Source organism: Clytia hemisphaerica, unplaced genomic scaffold (genome assembly GCF_902728285.1).
Source record: "Clytia hemisphaerica strain Z4C2 unplaced genomic scaffold, Clytia hemisphaerica genome assembly, whole genome shotgun sequence".
NCBI classification, from domain to species: domain Eukaryota; kingdom Metazoa; phylum Cnidaria; class Hydrozoa; order Leptothecata; family Clytiidae; genus Clytia; species Clytia hemisphaerica.
This window is the reverse complement of record NW_027103811.1, coordinates 479502-499117: the sequence shown is the minus strand read 5'-3', so window position 1 is coordinate 499117 and position 19616 is coordinate 479502. Positions and strand designations below refer to the sequence as shown.

General features: G+C 34.5%; 1 protein-coding gene across 1 annotated transcript; it reads right to left on the bottom strand.

Moving 5' to 3' along the window:
• Window positions 1-381: 381 nt before the first annotated feature.
• Window positions 382-17007, bottom strand: LOC136806584 (uncharacterized). The gene is made up of 11 exons (XM_067063174.1): window positions 16773-17007; window positions 16438-16506; window positions 15592-15668; window positions 15304-15354; window positions 14899-14948; window positions 10910-11020; window positions 10472-10552; window positions 9915-10053; window positions 9570-9652; window positions 985-1081; window positions 382-675 (listed from the first exon to the last, which is right to left on the bottom strand). The coding sequence occupies exons 1-11, from the start codon at window positions 16996-16998 to the stop codon at window positions 496-498; spliced, it is 1164 nt and encodes a 387-aa protein (XP_066919275.1). The 5' UTR covers window positions 16999-17007; the 3' UTR covers window positions 382-495.
• Between the last annotated feature and the right edge of the window lie 2609 nt (window positions 17008-19616).

The window sequence follows — 19616 nt, the reverse complement described above, 5'->3', positions numbered from 1 at the left end:
TAGGCTTCAAATCCAAAAAACTAAGAACATCCGAAGGCTTCGAAAATTTTTGACGTTCTTATAAAAAAAAATGTGTATCAGTTCACATACGATGGATAAACCAAAACGAGCAAAAACACACCAAATAGCTCCACCAAAAAGTTTCAAAGTTTTCTCTCATCCGTGTCATAACAAATTTTGATATATTTACTCCTTCAGCATAATTTTTGGAATTATTCACAGATAAATTTGACCTAGCTAAATTTTCAGTTATTTAAAATACATGATGATTTCTCTTTGTCGCTAAAGTCTAACACCTGAGAAATTGGAGTGACTGATGTTTGATGAAATATAATACCTCTCTACCGCTAGGGAATAATTGAGAAAATAAGTTCCTTTTTTGAAAAGAGAACCACCTTTATTCTAGTGAGACTCCAAAAAATTTAAATACATCCGATCCTATCTAAAAATTTCATAAAAATTGTAAAAAACCCTATAAAATTATTTTAAAACCTTTCAGCCATTAGCGGTATGTGATGATTTTTCGCGCCAAGATTTAATAGCCTTCCGTATAATTTCAGTAATACGGTCACTGTGCGAAAAGAAGATTTCCGGAGATGTTCCATGGATGAGGGATATTGATGCAGGTTTGGTACGTGAAGTTTCTTTGAACATTTCTTGTGATTTCGTCCAAACCTAAGGTCAAAGAAACACAAAGCATTAACATTACAACATTTTCAAAATGATAGATGTGTACAATTCAAAAGTTACGCGTTTCATTGACAATACCCAACGATGCTGGCCGGGGTTCGCCCCCACACAGGGGAGGAGATAGATTTGCTCAAGTTATGGAGAGTTGGGGTTAAATGATGGGTTTTATTAAACTGCTAAGTGAACGAGCAAGTGAGCTTGAGTTTGAGAAATATTTCGAGTCTGTTGTATTAAATTGCGAATAAGAAAATACAATACAAGTATTCATACCGTATTTTCCGCTGTATGACTTACCCGATTGATATGTTGAGAGAGTTTATCGTTAAACTTATCAGTCCATATAACGTGTAGCGGTATATGATCGGGGTAAGGTCGTAATTTACCCATCACCCTGAAAAAAATAACGACAGGTGGAAATGACATAAAGAAAGCGGAGTTTAAAAAAAATTAACAAAATTAGGAAAAAGAACACACATTATTACCACGAAAACCTAACTATTTATTGCCAAAAATTTCGAATAGCTTCCAAAGTCTTCATTGTGTGTAAATAAGATTTTCTAATGTAAAGCGACCAAACGAAAGCATTACGACCAAACGAATTCAGTAAAAACAGTTATTATGAAAATAGAAGTTGACAAAGTATAGGCTGGGAAACAAAAACAAGAATACAGAAGGCCCTGGGTTTTCACTTGTAGGACTATTGAGATAGTCTTTTCGGGTACTCTGTACCAGCAGAGTGTATATCTGGCGTACCTTATCGGCCAAAACTTAGTCAGCCCTAAGTGACTAAAATTTGGGCCGACTAAAAATTTGGGCCGACTAAAATTAAGGCCGACTAAGTTTTGGCCGATAAGGTAGGTATATCGTAGCAAAGAACGGAAATCGGTTTCAGAATTTCTGTAGATATTGGGTTTGTTTACAGGTAAGGTTTTGGTTGGGGGTCAGTCAGGGCTGAACCAGACTTAATTACAAGATTCTACCTTAAGCTGACGACATGACAAGGAAAGCCCGGAATAACTTGTTTTAATTAAAATGGGCATCGAAAAAGATAGTATATCCACAGCGCGAAGAGGACAATAAAGAGACATTTTTTACATCACAGCTCGTATTTCAGATTCTAATTTCAAATAAACACCTCCAATCTCATTTCAAGAAGATATTAATAGACTGTCATTGAGACAAACGCACAGTTGAATCGCGTCAATGATTGACATAATTTGGCATGACAAGGTCACCGAGATGGTGTCACCCCGATCTGCAAAATCAAAACAAAGATATGAGCTGTTTAGCACGACATTTGAGTGCAAAGTTGCATGGGATCTTTGAAACCGTGGACATCTTGTAATCATGAATTCTATCATACATAATATGACGAATCAAATAATAAATTTCATAAAGGCAGGGCAGAGTCCGTTAATGGCCAAAAGGCCAAAAAGGCAGTTTTTACCGAGATTTTAGCGATTTCAGGAGGGGATGCATCAGACAACCAGACGCTAAAAGGGCATGAAAAATGGCCTGCCTCAGAAGTATGGCAGTCAGCAAAGAAGCCAATCAAATGTCGCTATTTACGCGCGTCGGATAATAATCGATAATATTGAAGTCACCGTCAACAAGAAACTCTCATGAACAACATTCTACTATTTGATAAGCTGCCTTATTCGATGAAAATTAGGAAATCGAATTCGAGAGCGTCATCTGTTTTTCACAAACAACTTCTGACTGATTCTTTGCAGGGAAATGAAAACAATACTTTTTGGTGCCTAACTCGGAACCAATATTTGAAGATTGGAAATATTCATTGGCCCATTAACCCTTAAGAGTAACGATTTCAGGGATGCTTCTTTGAAAGGGGCCAATCACCACTTTTTTTTAGCTCAATAAAAGAGATTTTGCTCAGAGATTAAATTCACCGAAAAAAAGTCAGAATTAAAGTTACGACAAGTTACATCTTTTAAGAGCATTACTTAAGGACGAGTTAGCCCACAGTAAACGATAGTACTTAAATCTCCCCGCGAGATAACTATCTTTAACTTCCAACAAGGTCTTAAAGTTGTGTAACATTCTTTTTGTTGGTTGTTTTAATGAAATGATAGAAAGTATTTTGATATATGTCATATAGAACCATTTTTTCTTGATTCTATCTTCAAAGCTAAAGTTATGAACGCTAAAAAGGAGTTCCTTCAAACGAAAACTATGCGAACTCAGTGTTCTGAAGAGAGCTTCATTCACTTGTTTATTGCGAAAATAAACGACTTAAAAGAACGGTTAAACGGTTAAAAGAATGCAGGTATTGTAAGGCGCACTCACTGCAAACCCTTGAAACTTAATTTGGTGATCTCAAAACAGGAAGGGAGAGTCATATAGAAATATCTCCCAAAGTCCGTTTAAAACGAACCAAACCATTCTCTGAAATGATCCCAAAACTCATAATAAGCAGAGATTTACCTCAACGAGTTGATGACATCAATTTGCTCTCAGCCAAGTTAAGTTAGAGTAACAATAGTAAGGTTCTCAGTCTCCGATCGTGAGATTAAAGAAGTAGTAATATTGGTTATTGCTACCCGAATTTAAATATTTACAAAGATAAGAGGTGAATGAGGTCGAAATATGCCCGAGTAAAAAATCGCCACTGCTAATTTAAGTAAGAAGGATCTTCAAGGTTAACATTACTATTTTTTTCAATAAAATCCTGGGTCAACGAAAGCATTCCTTTGAGTTAGTTACCGGTTACTTCCTAGCATCTTAACATCAACTTGACGTCATTCTAAATGCAAGCTTTGAGGAGTTCATCCTGTGATTTGATTAGGGACAAGAATATTGATTGTAAGATTTAGGGGCACTAGATTTCCATAAAGAAGACTCTCGACGTCCTGGGGCATTTAAAATCAAGGAAAGCGAAGTAAGATTTCTCATCAAAATGCGGGTAGAGGTCATGTAACTTATTCGAAGTTTTCTGAAACAGCACCAAATAATGTTCTCTCTCTTGTAACACCTTTAATAATTTTAGAACAAAGGTACGTCTAACGGCTCTCTGAACATCTTATAAAATGACAATAACATGAACTGAAATCAGGGTATGACTGTCAGACCTACGCTTTTCTCACATGTCAACTTAGTTGATAGCTTTTCAAGTCAAAACCTCATTAGAGTTTTAGCAAATGAAAGAGGTTAAAACTGTATATATTCTATACTACTTATGCTATGTTGATTCAAAAGACCAGTCAGCGTTTTTGGCAAGTCTCTTAGCGTCAGGCTTTTTGAGGTGAAAAAATAGTTGGGCGTTCCTTGAGAAGTGGACTATGGCGAAAGTAATCCTTTTGCAAAATTTGAGAATGTTTACAGTACCCAAACTCCCTGAAAACGTTTTGAGCATGGGATTGAAATGATTTACACGTTCGTCTCTAAAAAGCAATCTATGACTTTGGCGAATCTATTGTTATCAGATTCAGAAATCTAGCGAGGTCTATAAAAGGAGGTTTCAATCAACTGTATAATTTGGTATGATTTGTGACCTAAAGACTCTAATAAAAGTCATTTAGCTTTGTCAAATTTTCCCTGCTACACCCAAAATATGCCCATGTATGGTCAATTTTATTTTGAATAAATTTCACCACATTTTTAAAGAATTGAGGTTTTTTGAAACATTTTACCAATGTCCACAACCATTACAAAGTTATGTAAAATGTAATGGAATACAATTTAAGCTGAATCTGGAACGACAGTATGATAATTTGATGAGTAGATTACAAGCTTTACTTGGATTTTGGAACAATATTTCCGTAAACATTGATCAAAATTAAGCGATAGAGAAAGTCAATTTTTGCTATCAACATTATAAAGCTTGAAGTCATTTTATCGAAAGTTTCTGTAGTAGCGTTCTTACAAAAAAAGGTCATTTTACATCGTCAGAAATTTAAAAAGGTTGGTAACAACACCAGCTTTTAAAGGCGGTTTTGTCAACAATTCTAAATCTGCGGTTAGAATTCTCATAACTTAACATACAGACCTATAGTAGACATTGAATCTTAAGGTTTTATGCTATTAAATTGATGTGAAGGGGTAATATTTGATAGCACCACATGACTATGTGTAATTATATTTTACTTTTACTAGTACTAACACAACTTCACTTAGTTTATAAGAAAAATATTGAGTTGAAAAAGGAATCCGCAATTACCTATCAAACTTAATCCTAGTTTAAGAAGTTAAGAGAGATATCAGGGAGAAAGAGATTTTGAATTTCCGTTGAGAGTTCAGAAGCTTAAAATGTAGAACTTAGTACCCAAATTTGTTTGGATTCTGGAGAAAAAGTTTGTCAGCTGACATTCTTGTAAAAAAAAATAAGGTTTAATATCTTTATCTTTAAATGTATTAAGTCAAGTCACATGACGATGTTTTTTCTGATAAAGATCTATTTAAGTGAGACCTGTAGATTTCAAAACTTAATGCAATATCATTTCTATGCAGAGTCGAGGTCGAATACAAAAGAAGTTTGACCTCTTTGGAGGAGAGCCAAGAATTCCTTATAAAGATTGAGTGATGGATGACACTCTCCTTCTTTGATATTGCTAAAAGAAATAAAGTCAAATCTGAAAAGAGTCAATTAGCTATAAAGGTTTGATAAAGAGGGTCTTTAACACTTCTGAAGGAGGGTTTTACTGTACATAAGATACATATAAAGAGATATACCACTCTCCCCCATCGAGGAGAAGTTTGAATTTTCACAATATTCACTGTACGCGATCCCTTAGCTATTTATCACACACTGGCAAAAACATTTTGTAGCAGCTTGATTTTTTCTAAAACCTTACATAATAACTCTCTCCGTGAGATTTTGCTGTGAAAGCACGGAACCATGTTAATCCAACAAAAATATTATAAAAAACAGGAAAATAGGACGGACTATTCCTTTGCCACTCCCCCTTCAAGGTTTTAGTTTAAGCGAAAGACCCACTAGGTCCCTGGCGTATTCTCGATGTTAAGATTTCCAATCACCACGATGAATATATAGTGGAGTCTCCAAAACTCGAGAAATTTTGAGCTGGGGGTAAGGTTTACTTTAGGCGAGCAGAAACTTTCGCGATTTTCGCGAATTTTGGCCCTTTCCGCGAAAGTTTATGCTCGCGAAAATTTTTTGACGAAATAGAAAATCTGTAAAACTTCAAACTATGAATAAAATGTAACTTTTTAGCCTGCTAAAAGACTAATAAGTCAAAGGACAAATGTTTCAAGCCAATCCAAGAAGTATTTGTCCCTCTAAGCCATGTTCGTCTTGATTCGCGAAATTTTATGCTCGCGAAATATTTTTTCGTTAAATTCGCGAAAGTAAATGTCGTGAATTTCGCGATTTTTCGTCCTCGCGAAAGTTTCTGCTCGCGAAAGTTTGTACGCCTAAAGTATAGGGCATTGATAAATAAAGGGACAAGAAAATTGTGTGAGTTAAGGAGACATTTGAGTTATAGAGGTTCGAGTTCTGTAGACCTAGAGTCAACATTGCTACTTTGTCCAAAAGGATTTTCAACCCTTCATGTTTCAACTGAAACTTAAAATGTCAAAATTTTGCTATCCCACTATGAATTTACGGGTTTAAAAAAAAATTGTAACAGGGAAAAAATAAATTTGCTAAATGTCTAATGTCTAAAGTTTTGCAAGTGAGCCTATAGAAAAGTTTGGTGAAATAAATTTTTAAGGTTTTCTAAGGTATAAGGTATGTTGTGCTCATTCATCTAGGTTTGATCATACCACATTCGTGGCTTAGTGGTATCAAAAATAGGATCCCATTAACTGGAGAGTACTACAGGACTTCAACACGAAGAATTTTGCAAAAAAACAACATAATCAGCTAAAAGCTACGTGTGCAAAAAATACGTAGACCTTCTCAATTTCCATTTATCAAATATATCAAATATATCGCCTTATTTGTAAGAAGTATTTATTATAAGAAACGAACTATGGGGATACTAAAGCATCCAATAGATTCATATTATCAGGAGTATTGAAGCTCGACTGCTTACTTCAGTACATCGATTCTTAAATCAGAGAAACATGTTTGCCAAGAGGATGCTGTGGCCAGTGTGGTACTATTATTCAAATAATTGTTCAAAAAATGTACAACTCAGTGCGTATAAACCTTGATATTACAATGTATCGAAATTAAAAAGGATTTTTTTATAAGAAAAGGTGAATCTTAAAGTTTCTATAAACCAAAGTAAATACGAAATTTTTGATATTTGAGGGTTAACAAGTTGGATTCGATTATGAAGAAAACAAATCGAAGTATATGGAAATGTAGAAAGGGCCTCCTGTTTCAATAAATAACACTTCATGACGTCAATAGCTGTGTAGTGTTAGCTTTTGAATATATAGAAGCGTACGTGATCTAATGGACCAGTAAAATATGAAAATAGTTGAGAGGTTTTAAATCCATAAGGTTTAAAAAGTTTATTCATAGTTTACAAGTTATGTCAAAAAAACATCCATATCTAACGTTACATGGACCAGCTGGGGGGGGGGAGGTGCACTAGTATTAAAATCAAGAGTATGCAAAGAGGTATAAGGACCTAAAATCTTAGCCCGAATCTACTGGTCTAACTATTCAAACCCAATAACCTAAATGAGAGAATCTTTATGATAATCTAGATTTTTATGATTGCAAGCTCATTATTAATTGGAGAGAGAAATTGTCTTCTCTTAGGTCCGACTACATCCTAAGGTAAGACTTTCCTTTCCAGCTGGCACACAACGTTGTTTCAACGTTTATCTAACGTTCACAACGTCCATATAACGTTAGATGAACGTTTAAACAACGTTGTGTGTCAGCTGGGTTTTCAAAACATCATGGAGCCCGATGATCCGTTTGAAGGAAGGGAAAAAATCGACCATCCCCTCGCCTTCCCCCTTGAGGGGCCAATGAAAATTCATTTCAGTAGTTGAGTTAAATAGGTCTCTCTGATCTGGTAGTTGAAATTAGCCTTTAAGAACATTTTTTTCTGCAGATATTTTAAAGAATTTCGCATCGAACAATCGCGTTTGAAAATAAGGAAATTGATATTTGAGCTTTTCGACTTTATTCTTGATGAAGTTTGCATATTTTTTCTAGTTTTCACACTTTTATTGCACTTCTTTCGAAATTCTTCTAATTAATTCAATCAAAGAAATATACTCTGCAAAAACATAAAAATCAGCTGAGTTTTTTTTCCTGAAAAATATTAATTCAATATCAAATTTTCGAAGATTTCATATATAAATATTAAATTTTAGTTGGCTGATTTTTAGCTTCTGCTTCTCACTATGATGTGAGCAATGAATGTTAGATTGAAAGCACCATGTTCTTGCTCAAAAGCAACAGTTTCCAGTTACTGCTGCAGTCTACCTCTTATGCACATCTTTCTCGGAATCACACCTTGTTAGCACTTAATTAGCCGAAAAAAATCTTCGGTAAAATTTAGATCAATTTTTTTTGAAAAATTCAGGAGGTGTGTTCGAAGGCTAGGTAAAAAACAAGATTATTCATTTTCTTTTTAAGAAAAGTTAAATCAAAGACCAAGCTTAACAGTCGAAACAATTTTGAATCAGAAATTTAATGAAGAAAACACATACCAAATAAAGATACTACTTTCTCTATTTTTCATTCATCCCGACCCTAGGTAGGGTCAATGAAGGTAAATTTTCACATTCCAGTCGGAAATTACACGATTCTTACAAATAAGATTTGGAAAGAAAATCCAAGCAGATTTATTATGCAATTTTTTGACACCATTACATAGCTCAAAATAACGAAATATCTTTCCAAAGTAATTTGAGGAGTATAACAGTAGCTAGGTAACCTAAAAGTATTTAAAGATATCTTATAAAGAACACTAGATAGAGCTACTACTCTATCAGAACTTGAGCAAAATATGTACCTTCAGTCACAAAAGAACAGCACAGCTCAGTAAATTACAGTTGTTCCAAGCACTTCAACCGTTTCAATATTTCAAGGCTCTATACAAAAAAAATCAAAGATTGCGCATCAATTTGCTTCATTAGGGATAGGTCTAGTGTGTTATAAGATATCTGTGGTTTAATTCTTTGCTATTTGGATGCTAGAAAAACACGTGATGTAAAGGCTCAATGAGGGTCGCGTGCAAACATATTAGCACTTGAAATCAATTTTTTCAAGCAGATGCTTTTCTTGTAATAGGGTTTTTAAGCACGGATAGGTCGTTTCTATTGGTGAAACATTACTTCCAATGGAGAAGTCATAGGTCGAAAATAGCTTCTTGCTCAAAAACTCAAATTTCCAGGTGGAAAGGGTTCCAGCTGGTAAAACTTACTTTTAACTATAGGGGGGTCAAAGATAATTTGGATGATAGTTATGAAGACTTTAATAAATCTCAGAAGACACTTTACGGAAAGCCTATCAGGCAATCTTCCTATCTGCACCTTATTTAAATTTATTATGACACAAATCTTATTTAAGTCTTACCCTAAATTAAAACTAACGAAAGATTACATGTTTAATACCTTCAAACAGGAAACGAAATCGGAACTATTGTTCTAATTTCAAATACAAACTTTTAAGCTCTGAAAGAAGTAATAAATCAAATAAATGCACTCTTCAAGAGATGTATAGAAACACATTTTGGGCCTCGTTTTCAAAGTTTTGTTGCCAAGAAACTTCAACATAGAAACATAAAGACATAAATCAACAAATATCTTTAAAAATGTGTATTTTCTCTCGAACATCGAACATCTGTTGTTATTTGGCAAAAAAGTTACCAGATAGATGTAGATCAGGTTTTCCAATCTTCAAAAGTCCCTCTAGAGGTCACGTTTTGACCCTTTGGTCCTATTCCTAAATATTGAATTTGCGTACAAACAAACAAAAAAAAACATACCTTGATTGGGCCAACGACTCATTTAGAAAATGACTCTCTTCAATCATTGAGCTGATGTGACTTGGCTTGCATCGTAAGAATTTCTGAAGAAAATAATAAAACAATAAAAATATTAACCATGTAAAGTAAAATTTTCCTTCGAAAATACACAGAATTTCCCTTCAAAAATACAAATAATTTTCATTCGGCAACACAAAGGATCTTGCCAAAACATTGAATTTTCCTTCTAAAAAACGTTCAATGAACTGTGCCTCCAAAGATACATACAATACAAAAAGATAGTGAGCTCTCCAAACTGGATAGAAAAACTTGCTTAAATAAAACAAGGGGAGGCAAATGAAAAACCTGTCTTCGTTTGATATCTTCTGATGCTTTTTCGAAGGGGAATGGTTCTTGAAAAAGACCTGTTTGCAGACCTAATCTTGTGATACCGGTAGCGGACGAGATGTGTTGCAGCTGCAATGATGGCAGGTAAGATTCAAACCTAAAGAAAAAAAGTTAAAAGTTATACCGTAATAATAAACACAGCACAAAATCCGATTATAACCGATGCGATGATCAGTCAAATTTTGACATAAGGGCATCCAAGAACTACGATCATTACTTTTCCCAAAAACCCAAAATTTGATACTTTCGGGCAGCATATTCAGGCCGTTTAAGGCTTCTAAGAGAGGGGTCGATTTAAGGCCCTAAAAATCAATTCCCTATAAGGATTAAAAGCTATGAATGTACAGTTAACGCTCTCTAATTAGAGCGACGTTCTACTATTCGATACGCTCCCTTACTCGACGAAAATCCAATTCCCCTTGAAAATCGAATCGGAAAGCGTTAACTGTGTATAATTTTCAAACACTCTTTGAAAATCGTTTGTCAGCCTATTTTTTGCATAACAATCATTTTACCAGAACTTGGTCCACGGATTGTCTTCTCCAAGAAACAGTCCTTCGAATATCGGATTGATAAGAATTGTTGAAGCTACATAACTGAAACAGAAAATGAAATACACATTAAATGAAATTGAAAGGTTTGCTTACGATACAACTGAAGTTCGTCTCCAAATCGCAAGAAAAGAGCAAGCCTCTGCCGAGTCATAAAGCTGCATTTTAGGGAAGTAGGGTAGACAGTAATTGAGCACCCGGTGAGGACTTAAAGAGTCAGTTAAATTAAAGTTTGGAGGGTTCGACGAATCCCTGAGACCAAACGAAATAATGATAATAATGATTGCGCTTAAAGAGGATAACGACTCCAGCTTATTTTTGTTTCAGCAGTTGTAAAGTTGTTAAGCATTTGAAAGAAAAATTTACGTTTATTAAAAAACGTTGAAAAAGAAAGTTGCTTACTCTTGGTATAACTGTGCATAAAATTTGGTGACGATAGCTCCCAAATCAGCACCCACTAAAATAAATGGTTTTTCTTCATTATCGAACAGACGATGAAAGTCTTCAACCATCCTATGAATGAGAAGAAAGAAGAAACATTCAGTTTCCTCTGAAGACATTATGTATGCGTGGAGGTTTTCATTTTTTTAACCGAAATTTTTAAGAACGAGGCAAAGTTTTTCATTCTTAGATACAAAAACATGAAGCTGCTCATGTTGTCAAAAAATAGATTCAGTGTTTTCCATCACTCGAAGAACAAGGGGAAATAATATAGCGACTGTTCGAGTTATGGGCTAAAAAAGTAAAAAAAGAAAGGCAGACATTTTTTTTCGAAGTATGGAAGTCTTTGAAGCTAGCTAGGGGGCTGGACATCACCATTAGAAAACAACGAAGCTTAGACTTTCTACATGACGTAAGTTTTTGAACGTCGGAATAAGATTAAGGGTTTTTTCTCCAAAAAGACATAAAATAAAATCCGAATTTATATTTTAAATAGTTTTCTCTTTTTTTTTGGTTTTGTGACCTGGACCAATAAAAAAAAACTGATTATTTTTGCAAACTATTGCATAATAACAAAACCCTTAATGAACTTCTAATATCAATCTCAAAGATATAATTTTTCTCACAACATTTTGATGAAAATACTGGTAGAAGGTGACTTAGAGTAAACCCCCTTTTAAGAAGTTTACAGAATAAATTGAGGTCAGAATATTGTTTTATAGGTTGATGTGTACAAGAAAAATAAGGAAGTCCTTTCCTTCCTGGGAACAGGTCAAATCATTGTAATTTGGATTTAGAAGTCATTGGTTTTCTCACGCAGATCCGTAAAAGTTTTAGTGTGTGGAGTTTTAACGCTACGTCTTAGATCTTTTGCAAGCTTATTCTCCGGTTGGTATAAATTGACCGTGCCAAATTTGACCGGCTAAAAACGCCGTACGGCCCGGCAATCGTCTATACGGGAAGGTGTCAAACGGGATTTAAGCAATTCTTAAAAGCATTCTAAAAGTATATATAACGTAAAAAAACATCCTGAAAAGAGCATAACAAATGTTTTTTATTTAACTTGTCAAGAAGTCAACAGACAGAGCAAGTAGCTAAAGCAAGTAAGCTAGTTTCCTAAAGCTTGATGAACTTAAATTAACTCGCATCTAAATCTTAACAGTTCTGTAACCAGGAACATCTTTATTTTGATAAATGACGAGGCTTCCATGGGGATTCAATTGTGGATTGCCTTCTTTAATTTAATGTTGTCAAAGATTTAACTTTGGCGTATAAGTAGGGCCAGAATAGGGTAAATTAATGCTTAAGAGGTCATCAATTCTATAAAATCGATTTTTATAAATATGGAGGAAAATATGAAAGATTGACCTTAGCTTCCAAGTCAACGAAAGGTCTGAAGGAGGGAGGAACGGAAAGATCCCAGCTGGCACACAACGTTGTTTAAACGTTCATCTAACGTTATATGGACGTTTTGAACGTTAGATAAACGTTGAAACAAAGTTGTGTGCCAGCTGGGATATTACATCCTGATCAAACCATATATTTAAGAAACAATAAAAAAGATCAAGGAACTCTTTTTATCCATTGATTTTTTTATCACTAGTCTCGACTCTTGGAGACCATTCCTCATGTTGACAATATCTAGGAAGGGGGTAAAATGCACCTTTCTCTAAGTTTTGCATGCAGACATTTTCGAATAGCACAAGATTAAATTAAAAAAAAAAACTTATAACAAGCTCCTTTACTAAAACCTTGTTTATATGTAAATACAGGTTATAAAAGCTTTTAAAAACAACACGGAAGCTATGTTTAACTTCTTCTTAAACGTCCAGCTTAACACAGTAAAGGAAAGTTAACTTTCTCAGGGTTTAAACCGATCAAAACACAGTGTGTCATTAAAGAATTCAAATAGATCACACTCGGTAGTGTTTTATTGAGAGGAATCCCTGCTTTGATTTGCAAAAACAGTGTAAGCAGGTTGCTTGCAAAATCCATCTCGAAACTGTTTGAAAATACACATTTTGGTTAATGATGGTAATTGATGCAATATTTTCCAATGTATTTAAATAGGGGATGATTTGAAGTCAACTGTGAAATTGAGTCCTATTGAAAATATGAAAAGGCGATATTCCCACAAATTATTCTTGAACAAACCTCTAAAGAATTCAAAAAGATGACTTTTTTTTTTAAATGTTCACCATGTCACTGAAAAAAGTGCTTGTAATCCGAAAAGTGAAAATGTTTGCAGTAATAAACTCAAATTCAAAAAAAAAATATCATCTCCTGACAGTGCCATATTTTGTTGTCATTTTTTGTTTGGGGAATGAAAATGTTGCAGATAAGAAAGGTCAATCTTATCCCACAAAATTTTATTATCATTATAGTATATTATATTACCTTCTTCCAAAATGAAATTTCGAAGAAGATTTTTGCAGATATTAAAAGCACACCGCTATGCAAACGTCATAATTATTACTTTTAACATTTGACCGAAATTCAATCCCACAATCCTTTTCATCTTGATTCGTAATGTAATGCGTGCAAGTTACTTTTTTTGTATTGTCAATAAGTGTAATTGACTTGCAAAAGCAATTAATGCAAATGATGATGGGATTAAAACTCGGACAAACAGTAATTTTGATGTCTATTTTTAGATTCACTGTGGTATACTATTTTGGGGGGGGGGGTTTAGGACTGATCATGACCTTGTACGTGAGAACACATGATAGATGTTCAAAAAGGTCCAAAAATATATTTTTCTTTCCTAATGTTAATGTTTGTAAATCTAACATAACATTCTTAATGTTTTTGTAATTTGGATTTTCATTTACTTATTAATGTCGAGGAAGTAAAATAACACATTAAAAAATTCTAAAATTAAAATCATGACACAGAAAATAACAACAAACATTGAAACTACTTAACGGTCATCTAAAAATATCATCAATGATTTTCAAGAAAGGGGAAAGTTGTTTGGATTAAATCTTATATTCTCCTGTTTACTTTTTGAAAAATCTGTTCAAGTGATCAAAAAATTCCATGTGATCTAAACGAAGTGGCTCTCACAAATTCAAATGATTTGCCAAAACTAGTCACATGACTGCCCAAAGCCTTAAGTAAGTTTGCGACCGCAGCCGAGGGCAACCCAAAGGCTCCCTTTTCTCTAGTTGTCTACCCGAAGGTAGGGGAGGGTGTCACTCCTTTCCCTGGATTAAGTACCATTTTGGGAATCTTTGGTATGACCCGGCTTGGGATTGAGCCCACAACCTTGGGCACCGTAGCTGGATGCTCTACCTTCATGCTACGGCCACCCAAAACCTTATCTCAGATTCTCTGTCATGGGTAAAATTATTAAGAGGAACAAAAAATGACCAGTTTTGTATCTTGGAATAGGATGTTTCTAAAACACATAAAAAGTTTACTCCAATTACGGCCATATTAAAACTGGAACAATGGCTATAAAAAAAGATTAAATGAATTTTGCATTAAATGTCCTGATAATTTCAATGAAAGAAGGCGATTAGTTATTTGTTATACAGGGGATTTTCTTTGTTTTTGGCAGGCTGGCGAATGAAAAGTCAACTCTGGTGATTTCCCTCTAGATTCTAGGCCGGCGAATTCTTACCAAGTGCAGTGTATTAATTAGGGTAAATATATACTTGAGGCGGCAGACCTAACTTTTCGAACTTTTTTTTTCGTGCCAAGCGGCGAAATTGGCTGTTCGCCGAGCCTAAATAAGACCCCTGGTTATTTAAAGTATGGGTTATTTAAATTTTCTAGTTCTCTAAAAATTAAAACTGCCTCTGGGATGAAAATACAGTTGCAATTGCATTCACCAATAAGGGAAAGCCTAAAAAATAAAAGAATCGTATATAGAAAAGCTGCATTGGCTAGCTGTTAAGGAGGACACAGAGAGAAAAACAAAAAATCTAATTGACTGGTTTATTGACCTTTCAACTGTGTGCGGTTTTCCCCTATTCTTGACCGTCTGATTGATGCCCTAATAAAAACACAAACAGTGTGTGGGTGAGTAGAGTGTATGTCAATAAAAGAACTCTCAAGTGAGTCAAAGTACGTCAATACTGATTCTCATAAGTAATTTGTATAAATAAACAAAGGTTTTCACTACACAGTGTAAATTGAGATTAGTGTCCGATTTTCATTGAAGTCACTGTGTTCTAAGAATAGGGCAATTCTCGGAGGTGGAGGCGTGTCTGTTTCTTGCCTTAAACAGCCAATGTTTCAAAGTAAAAGTAGATGATTGTTCCAAAGTTCAAAGTATAGAGAAAATGGGTTTTTACTATAAAGAGGGATCAATCTAATAATTGTTTCTAAGAAATTTGAGAACTTCTTACCATAGAAACTCTTTGGCTGAAACCAAGTCCCGCACGATCATAATAACAAACCTATCCAGTAAAAAGAATAAAAAGATGCATTAGAATTTCAAAAAGAGTCGCTTCAAGAAACTTTATTGAATTATGAATTTATGAATTAATCAGGGGTTCAATAGCTTTTATTTAAACTGCATCAGGGTTTCTAGAATATGGAAATGAAAAGTGTGTATATCATAATTACTGAGAAGGTCCAAATAGTTTCATAATTGCATAATCGCATAACTGGATCCTTTGAAATTGGTGCAATACCTTAGTCATTTTTGAAATAGAGGTTGCAACTAGATTCCATACATCTGAAGACTGTCCCAAAGGTGCATCGAAAATAACTAGAGATAAAAAGGATTCAACGAAATGGAATGAATTTTATACAACAGCCATTCCAGAGGAAGGGGGTGTGTGTTACGTCACTATTGGCTGGATACCCCCAGTAACAGTAGGGACCTATTGCCGTGACCCATGTACCATCTGATAGCACTCATAAGAAGCGGCGGTTCAATCTGGCGTCAGATAGCTCTATCATGGTTTACAGTTTCTTGGAATAGCCCTACAACTGTTATTTTAAACAAAACAACCAAACCACCCTGAACAAGAAATAAGGAAGTTTCAGGTCTAAAGTAACACTAGGTTAGTATTCTTGTAATAGCCGACTTGTGAGCTAACCAGGAAAGGTATGAGCTTGAAATTTGACATGGATCTTTCCATCCATAATGCCTGCCAGCACCCAAAAAATTATAGCCTGAAACTTAGTAGAATTCCCAGCGGGGGGGGGGGGGTTAGGGTATAATTATGGAAAATTTCACCAGTTTCTCTTCCTTCCTTCTTCATCTCAGTCTTGTATTTTTGAAGGAAAATAACTACTGTCTGATTTCTGTATTTTTAAAGGAAAATTACTTGACTTGTCTTTTCAATGAAAAATAACTAACATCGCAGCTGACTGATTGGGCCATTCTGAACCAAAAAGAATTTCACCTCAACTCAAGCGTACTCTGGACTTGATCCAGAGAGGCGGCGAAATTTAAAAAGGAAATACTTTTCCAAACCTAAAAAACTACAGTTCATTCATTCTCTTCAACTTCAGTAAAGTAATTCATTTACCAGTTGGACTTCCCTTTCCATAACAATTCTTGAAAAGGTTTTGACCATGACCAACATCAATCATGAAACCTGGTTGGGATAACAAAGTTTGTGAAATTAAATTTATCAGACATTTTTGTGCATGAAAAGCAGTTTGAAGCTATTATAGGTTTTTTTCTTGAAAAATAATCTGGCAGAAAATTTCCTTGTATACTTTGTGACTCAATTCATTGCATTTTATCGTTAAAATTTACAGTAAAAAGATGCAGTGGGGATAAAATTACTGAGGTCAGGCTATACTTATACTGATCAGCTAAATATCCCTCTGCTGAAGCAAAAATCACACATAAATTTACCTTCAGGCTTGAGCTCCCTTTCTTCTTTGATCAATGCAGTGTAATTTAAGAAAACAGGAACAATAAAAAAGAGAAATAAAACTTTCAAAATATTTTGAATTATTCCAAAGAAAGACCATGTTGGATGCAAAGGTTTTGAATCTTGACTTTGATCTTTTTCAAGTTCTGTATTTTGTTCATTTCCATTTTCATCGTCATTTTTCTGTTTTCTATTTCTGATTGTCATAACTAATTCTGTATTTTGAAAAAAATATTAAAATGATAATGATTGAAAAAATGCGTCATTTAGTTCATTCCAGCCTTTATTTGGTCATGGAGGTACAAAGAAAAACAAAGTATGTTATTATAACCAAGCTCACCCTACAATTAAAAAAGAAATTTGCATGATCTCATATAGCATGCATCTTTAATGAGCCCTTCTGTCAATTGGTGATATCTTATTGGCTTATTTCAGTTTTAGAAATTAGATGAGACGAGATCCATTGTTTCTGACATTGGTGTAAGAAAATATTTGGACCAAAAAAGGCCTGTAAACTTGGCAATCCTTCATCAAATGACAAGATCTTTCAATTAATGTTTTCTTCAATGTGAACTCAATTGCTTGATATTCTCCAACAGTGCAGTGCAAAATCTTACTTATGCTTAGTGTTCAAATGTGTGGTATTTCTTAAAAATAAACAAATATGTTGACAAACCTTAAAATTTCAAAACTGTTCAAATGATTAATAAATGATAACAAACTTTTTAAGATAAGAGGAAAATTTGATAAAATCAACTAAATTTTCCCAAGGATTATATTTTGTTAATTTTGCGAATTCAAAGGTTTTATTCTTTTTACGGAACACTTGTGTATTTTTACTCTTTTTTTTGCAAAAGTACAAGAAATGAAATAAAGGGATAATAACAATACACCTTTCCCGTAATTCAAACTTCTCGGAAATAGCCCGGGAAAATGTGCCCTCCACAGTTGTGTGTAAAATTGTTTGGGAAGTAAATGAACGCGTTTTTGCCTGCGTGGGGTTAGGGAAAGTGGGTTTTAAGCTGCTAACTTTTGATAAGAATCTTTTTTGACAAAAAATTATCAGGGTGGTATAATATCATGAATAGAAAGAACATACAGTACTAAAATTTGAGGGAATTTTGATCGATAGAACTTAAGAAAAGCTAAAAAACGCAGGAAACGCAGGCAACAACGGGTTTGTTTACCTCCAGAGACCAAACAGTGGAGGGCATCAAAATAATGCATGTGCATCTATTTTGCGAATTACAGGAAAGGTGTATTGAATACTATCCACTGATGATCCTTGGCACTGCAGTACCGTAAAGTTAGAATTGCTTCTCGTACTTTTTTTTTATTGAAACAAAGACACGTGTAATTATATTACAAAACATTACTTAAACATAAAATATAGTCCCCGCTAGGAACTAACATTATATCGCCAGAGGTACTAGACTAAAGCTTATAAATAAATAAATAAATAAGTAAATAAAAAAAATAAAAAAAGTCTTGGAGAAGGAAGCTACAATTGTTAGGTAAAAGCCTAAAATAAAGCACCGCTAAACCTTCCAGTTTCGTTAAGAAATTCAACAACAGAACAAAGAATAGATTTATTTATTTGAAGTCAAACTTTCATCCCCATATAATAAAAGCCGACAGAAAAAAGGAGGGTTAAGTGGATGAAAAACAATGCCTAGGGTCTGAAGTTTGTCGAACAAAGATTGTCTTACATGGGAATTATATAGAGCAGTGCAGTAGAAAGTGCTGAGTGTTTTCAACAGAATTAGTTCGGCAACCACAGAAAGGGTCTAAATTGTCGCGGAAGCCATGTCTAAATTTGTGCTCGTTGAGATGGCTGAAACCGACCCGAAGTCGATTAAGAAAGATCACTCCTTGAAAGTCAGGAACATCAAAAACATGAGATTGCTTGGGTCTCAAAAATTTATAGATTGCTTTTTTGAAAGTTTTTATTGAAGGTAGATGTCGTATATTACCTCCCAGAACATTCCACTGAGATATGCAGTAAGGAAGAAAAGTATTACGGAAACGCTTGGTTCGTATATTAAGAGGATAAATAGGATTTCTTGTTCTAAGCCACCCGGTGCTGTAAGTCTTACTGGCAGGTAGTTACGTAAATACGAAGGGGCTAAATTGTTAATAATTCCATAGAAGAATGTCATTCTTCTAGCAAAGCGCCTGTCAGCAAGACTTTCAAGACCAAGTTCTGAATATAGTTTTTCTTGACACGTTCCACGAAAACAGCCTGTTATAGCTAAACAGGCATTATATTGAATAGATTCAAGCTTCTGCACAAAGGTAGCATTTCCTGGGCGGTCATATACGATATCACCATAATCAAGATGAGGCATAATGAAAGATTTATAAATGGTTAGTAGAGATCTCCTAGGCACATGCTTGCGAAGTTGGTTAATAAGACCAATTCCTTTATTGGCCTTTTGTATCTTCTCATCTAGATGGCGATCAAAAGAAAGTTTTGAATCTAAAATTAGACCAAGATGTTTCTGGTACTCACTGGTCTCAATATTAGAATTATTAAATGAGATTACTGGAGCATTAGGAGGAGTGAGTCTACAGGTGAAATAGACTTCAACAGCTTGCTTAGATGGGTCAGGGTTAAAGGACGTCTTCCATTGATGAGCCCAATCAGTTATCCTGGAGAGATCTCTGTTTAGTACATCAAGGCTCAAGAGTTGATCAATCACTAGAGAGAATAAAGAGGTATCGTCAACAAAGATCTTGGGTTTTGACTCAAGGTTTTTTGGAAGATCATTAATATAAATTAAGAAGAACAATGGACCAAGAATCGAGCCTTGCTGGGGGCATTG

Excerpts from the sequence above, each read along its gene's own strand:
- LOC136806584 (XM_067063174.1), bottom strand. The coding sequence starts at position 16,998 with ATGACAATCAGAAATAGAAAACAGAAAAATGACGATGAAAATGGAAAT. Across the intron at positions 10,553-10,909 it reads TATGCACAGTTATACCAAGA|TTATGTAGCTTCAACAATTC; the intron begins GTAAGCAACTTT and ends TTTCTGTTTCAG. Across the intron at positions 676-984 it reads TCTCTCAACATATCAATCGG|GTTTGGACGAAATCACAAGA; the intron begins GTAAGTCATACA and ends CTTTGACCTTAG.